The 6,144-nt window shown below is 39.1% G+C and overlaps 1 protein-coding gene across 1 annotated transcript; it reads left to right on the top strand.

Moving 5' to 3' along the window:
- Positions 1–271: 271 nt before the first annotated feature.
- On the top strand, positions 272–5,853 carry LOC130972427 (ABC transporter B family member 11-like). The gene is made up of 13 exons (XM_057897175.1): positions 272–324; positions 560–915; positions 1,017–1,071; positions 1,168–1,343; positions 1,465–1,686; positions 1,776–2,014; positions 2,147–2,672; positions 2,761–3,034; positions 3,121–3,989; positions 4,080–4,346; positions 4,432–4,692; positions 4,788–5,081; positions 5,332–5,853. The coding sequence occupies exons 2-13, from the start codon at positions 628–630 to the stop codon at positions 5,680–5,682; spliced, it is 3,822 nt and encodes a 1,273-aa protein (XP_057753158.1). The 5' UTR covers positions 272–324; positions 560–627; the 3' UTR covers positions 5,683–5,853.
- Positions 5,854–6,144: the final 291 nt, after the last annotated feature.

The following is a 6,144-nucleotide window of genomic DNA, read 5'->3' as shown; positions in this document are numbered from 1 at the left end:
ATCGCTTGTATGCGAAGAATTATTCTTATTTAAAAACAAATAAAACAGCCTTGCAGCTATGGGACTGAATGCGACAAGGGAAGAGACTATGCAGCTTCGCACCAAATCTCTGATATTTCCTGAGACCCAAACAAGAACAACTAACAAAAAGTTTCAGAAACGTGTGGATTACGAAATATGCGACTTTTAGATTCTTTTCCCATCTAAAATAATTTGACCAAATCTTTCATCTATATATATAGACAGTTGCCAATATAACGAACTATCATTCTTCTGTTGCTTGCTACGGCTACTTTTTCATCTTCATTGAAGCCAGAAAAAAAGGTTCATTTCTTTCTTTTTTTTTTTTTTTTCTTTTTTCTCTGTTTTCTCAGAGCATTTATTTTCCATATAGGACTAATTGTTTTGTTAGAACCCAACATTTTCTTCACCAACCACAATAATCACGTAGTTAACTAGGAAAACAAAGAACATGGAAATTTCATGCATGGCAAAAGACTTTTTTTTTTTTTTTGTGTAAGACTACTAATCAACTTGAACCCGTGATGCTTTTTTCCAGAACCTGTTACCCATTTAAACATCATTGGTAGAGAGGCTTGTGAGCAAAAGGAGCCTTCTTCTTCCTCCATGAAAATGGAAGGTAATGATACTGCGAGTTCTTCGAAAGTAGCAGGCCCTGAGATGAATCAAGATCCAAAGAAGGGAAAGGAGAAAGATGAAGGAAAAGACACAGTGCCATTGTACAAGCTTTTCTCATTTGCTGATCGGTTAGATCGTTTGTTGATGCTTGTTGGAACAGTTGGTGCTATTGGTAATGGAATCTCCATGCCATTAATGACTCTAATATTTGGGAATATGATCAATGCATTTGGAGGAAACTCAAACACCAAAGAAGTTGTTGATGAAGTTTCCAAGGTAACTAACTATTCTAATTCTTCTCCTCTGTATGAAGTTCACTTTTTGGAACTGAAAATTCTTCAGTTTGTTCACATCACAATTAATCATTGTTTTTTCAGGTGTCACTGAAATTTGTGTACTTGGCTGTGGGAACCTTTTTCGCATCACTCATGCGTGAGTAGACATAATAAACTTCTCTGTATTTTTTTTTTTTTGTTCAATTAAAAAAATTAATGTATCAAGACATGAAAATTGTTTTTTGTGTAACAGAGGTGGCTTGTTGGATGGTTACTGGGGAGAGACAGGCAGCACGAATCAGAGGCTTATACCTTCAAACAATCTTGAGGCAAGATGTTAGCTTCTTCGACAAGGAAACGAATACCGGCGAGGTTGTTGGAAGGATGTCCGGCGATACTGTTCTTATTCAAGACGCCATGGGAGAGAAGGTATCTATGAACCACCATACAAAAATATGGAAACACTGAAAGGAAAAAAGTATGAGTTTACTGCAAAATGCAAATTACTAAATTTAGTTTACTTATTGCTTTTGTTATCTGATTCATTCAGGTAGGGCAGTTTATACAGTTGATGGCAACATTCGTTGGAGGTTTTATCATAGCATTTGTCAGAGGATGGCTTCTATCAGTTGTCATGCTCTCTTCTATTCCACTTCTTGTGATGTCTGGTGCTGTAATGACCCTGGTTATTCAAAAAACATCTTCTCGCGGACAAACAGCTTATTCTGCTGCAGCAAGCGTAGTAGAGCAGACTATAGGCTCCATTCGAACGGTATCAACACTCGTTGCAAAGTTTCCACTTTTATGATTGTATAAAACATGTGAATGAATGACATCTATTTCTCCAATCATGAATTGCAGGTTGCATCATTCACTGGGGAGAAACAAGCTGTAATTAAGTATAATCAGTCACTAATCAAAGCTTACAAGACCGGTTTGCAAGAGGCCCTGGCTTCTGGTTTCGGTTTTGGCGTACTGTATTTTGTTATTATTTCTACTTATGGTTTGGCTATATGGTATGGCGCCAAAATGGTAATCGAGAAAGGATATAATGGAGGCGAGGTTATCACTGTAATCTTTGCTCTATTGACCGGATCCATGTAAGTTGTTAGTTGCAAGCATCTTTTTCTTTCTTAAAGTGAAAGATATTATTAAAAAGCATAATTTACGATCCTAATAAATTAGAATACACGAGAGTACAGCAGGTTGAAACAACTTATTTTCTACTTCAGGTCTCTTGGTCAGGCATCGCCGAGCCTAAGCGCGTTTGCTGCAGGGCAAGCGGCGGCGTTTAAGATGTTTGAAACAATTAAAAGGAAGCCGGAAATCGATGCTTCTGATCCCAACGGTCTAAAGCTCGACGACATTCGTGGAAACATAGAGCTTAGGGAGGTCTGCTTTAGTTATCCTACAAGGCCGGATGAACTGATATTCAATGGATTTTCGCTTTCGATACCGAGTGGAACTACTGCAGCTCTGGTGGGACAAAGTGGGAGTGGGAAATCAACAGTTGTTAGTTTGATTGAGAGATTCTACGATCCACAGGCTGGTGAAGTTCTCATTGATGGTATCAACCTCAAAGAATTTCAGCTTAAGTGGATCAGGCAGAAAATTGGCCTAGTTAGCCAGGAGCCAGTTCTCTTTGCTAGTAGCATTAAAGAGAACATTGCTTATGGAAAAGACGGTGCAACCGATGAAGAAATTCGAGCCGCAGCAGAACTCGCCAATGCTGCAAAATTCATAGACAAGCTTCCTCAGGTAAACACCAAAACAGCGAAATCTTATAGTGTTCTTGTTATGAATGAACGGTGCTTTAGCTCAATAGTTTTCTAAATTATGAACTTAGGGATTGGATACAATGGTTGGTGAGCATGGAACTCAGCTCTCTGGAGGACAAAAGCAGAGAGTTGCAATAGCTCGAGCGATTTTGAAAGATCCAAGAATCTTACTTCTTGATGAAGCTACAAGTGCGCTTGATGCCGAATCTGAGAGGATAGTACAGGAGGCATTGGACAGAATAATGGTAAACCGAACAACTGTCATTGTCGCGCATCGTCTAAGTACTATAAGAAACGCTGATGCAATTGCTGTTATTCATCAGGGAAAAATAGTAGAAAGAGGTAGAAATCTCATTATCTTGTTGAAAGAAACTTTCATAGTTAGCTTAGAAAGAATTCGGTTTTTCTTACAATTTCCTATTGTTCAGGTTCGCATGCTGAGCTCACGCGTGATCCTGAGGGGGCCTATAGCCAGTTAATTAGGCTGCAAGAAGTTAAAGACGCAAATCACAAAGACAAACCAGAAAGTATTTTGCATTCTGGAAGAATCTCGAGTCATCGATCTTCTTCTATAAGATCTCTAAGCCATCAAGAATCATTCGGAATTGGAAACAGCGGCCGCCACTCATTCACAGCACCGTTTCCGGTTCCTACAGCAGTTGGCCTCACGGAATCGCCACCTGAAGCTCCTACTTCTTCAACTGTCTCACCTTCGCCACCGGAAGTTCCTCTTCTTCGCCTCGCTTCTCTAAACAAGCCTGAGATTCCAGTCTTATTCATGGGATCAGTAGCTGCAGTGATAAGTGGCTTGATATTTCCAGCTTTCGGCCTAGTGCTTTCGAAAATGATCACAATTTTCTACGAACCGGCTCATAAGCTTCGCCACGATTCTAGAATTTGGGCACTGGTGTTTGTTGGACTTGGAGCACTATCATTGTTTGTGTACCCTTCTAGATTCTACCTTTTCGCCGTCGCCGGTGGTAAGTTGATCAAGAGGATCCGGGAGATATGTTTCGAGAAAGTGGTCAACATGGAGGTGAGCTGGTTCGACGAAGCTGATCATTCAAGCGGAGCGATTGGTGCTAGGCTTGCTACTGATGCTGCTTCGATCCGAGCTATAGTCGGGGATGCACTTGGATTGATGGTTGAAAACATTGCTACAGCAGTTTCTGCCTTGGTGATTTCTTTTGATGCCTGCTGGCAACTTGCTCTTATAGTTCTCGCTTTGGCGCCTTTGTTGGGGCTAAATGGATATGTGCAGTTCAAGTTCTTGACAGGATTCAGCTCTGATGCAAAGGTTTGATCAGAATCAGATCCATTTCTTTCTGCATTTCTCACATCATGCTAAGTATAAGATAAAAATTTCTTTTTTATTTTTTTAACACAGAAATTGTATGAGGAAGCAAGTCAAGTGGCAAATGATGCTGTAGGGAGTATTAGAACAGTTGCTTCCTTCTGTGCTGAAGAGAAGGTGATGGACTTATACCGCGAAAAATGCGAAGGACCGATCAAGACAGGGATAAGAAAGGGAATAATCAGTGGTATAGGTTTTGGAGTATCATTCTTCATGATGTATTGTGTTTATGCAACTAGCTTCTATGCCGGAGCTCGTCTCGTGGATGATGGAAAATCAACATTCTCAGATGTTTTCAGAGTATGTTTAAGTTTAATTTCTCTCCTAACTTGTTCACTATCATTTCTTTAATAGTATTTGATGATCTTGTTTTCTTGGTTTGCAGGTCTTCTTTGCTCTCAGCATGGCAGCTATTGGAATATCCCAATCCAGCTCCTTAGTCCCTGACTCAACCAAAGCGAAAAGCGCTGCAGCATCTATATTCGCCATTCTTGATCGAAAGTCGCGAATAGACCCCAGTGAGGAATCTGGATTAACACATGAAGTTAAGGGAGAAATTGAGCTTCACCATGTCAGTTTCAAGTATCCAACTAGGCCTGATGTTCAAATATTCCGCAATCTTAGCTTGACAATTCGTAGTGGCAAGGTGGTTTCTTAATTGCTTCTTAAAAGAAACATTTTTTCTTCCACAATTGAGTATTAGAAAGTAACAAATGGATTGTTGTGTTCATAAAATTTCAGACAGTTGCACTGGTTGGAGAAAGTGGAAGTGGAAAGTCAACAGTGATAGCATTGCTACAAAGATTTTATGACCCTGATTCAGGTCACATTACACTTGATGGAAAGGATATCCAAACTCTTCAAGTTAAGTGGCTAAGACAACAGATGGGTTTGGTTAGCCAAGAGCCTGTTTTGTTCAACGACACGATCCGAGCCAACATCGCATATGGAAAAGGAGGAGATGCAACAGAAGCAGAAATCATAGCTGCAGCAGAACTTGCTAATGCTCACAAGTTCATTAGTAGTTTGCAGCAGGTAATTTAATTAAATTGCAAAAGTTTAAGTCCTGATTGATTCTTATTTTCATTTTCATTTTCAGTATTTTCTGATTTCAGTTTCTTTCGCACAATTCTAAAACAAATGCTATGTGTACACTAAAAATGAACCATCAATTCATTATTACCTTATTCTCTCTTAGGACTAGTGCAAGTTTTCAACTTATGTTAATTGGACACTCCTAGGATTATAGTTCTGAATTCATAAGAATGTTATGTTATACATGCAGGGTTATGACACGATAGTAGGCGAGCGTGGCGTCCAATTATCCGGTGGCCAGAAGCAGCGAGTGGCGATTGCAAGAGCCATAGTTAAGAATCCCAAGATATTGCTTCTAGATGAAGCAACAAGTGCACTTGATGCTGAGTCTGAGAAAGTGGTTCAGGATGCACTTGACAGGGTTATGGTGGACAGAACCACCATTGTGGTGGCACATAGGCTATCTACAATCAAAGGTGCTGATTTGATTGCAGTAGTTAAGAATGGTGCTATTGCAGAGAAGGGTAAGCATGAAGCTTTGCTCAATAAGGGAGGTGACTATGCTTCATTGGTAGCATTGCACACAAGTGCTTCATCTTAGATTGATTTTCAGATGAATACAATTTATTCATTTTTGAGAAATTTTGTATCTACTTTATTTTATGTAGTACATTGTGTTAACAATTATATATGCATATCATTCTGCACAATGTGCACAGGTTTAAGTCTAGTGACAAGAAATAAGTAATAACACATCTTCTCAATTCAAGTATCAATCTTTCTTTTTTTTCTTTTATTTTTTTATTATTCCTATCAATTGCCAATATAAAAAAATGATTCCTCAAGAGATGAAGACAACAATTACAATGTTTGTGGTTGGAACTTGAAAGCATGCATGTACTCACAGAGATATTAAGAACAATTAAATCTTATGGAGCTCAGAGCTTAACAGACAGCATGAAATCAAATTATGAGGAGAACAAACAAAACAAGAACAAATAATACCAGTTTGCAATAGTTTTTGGCCTAAACATTCTTGCTGGTGGTCATCAAAGAGAAACTA

Source organism: Arachis stenosperma, chromosome 1 (assembly GCF_014773155.1).
Source record: "Arachis stenosperma cultivar V10309 chromosome 1, arast.V10309.gnm1.PFL2, whole genome shotgun sequence".
Lineage (NCBI taxonomy): Eukaryota > Viridiplantae > Streptophyta > Magnoliopsida > Fabales > Fabaceae > Arachis > Arachis stenosperma.
The sequence above is the reverse complement of the archived record's forward strand: the minus strand, read 5'-3'. Positions and strand labels throughout refer to the sequence as shown.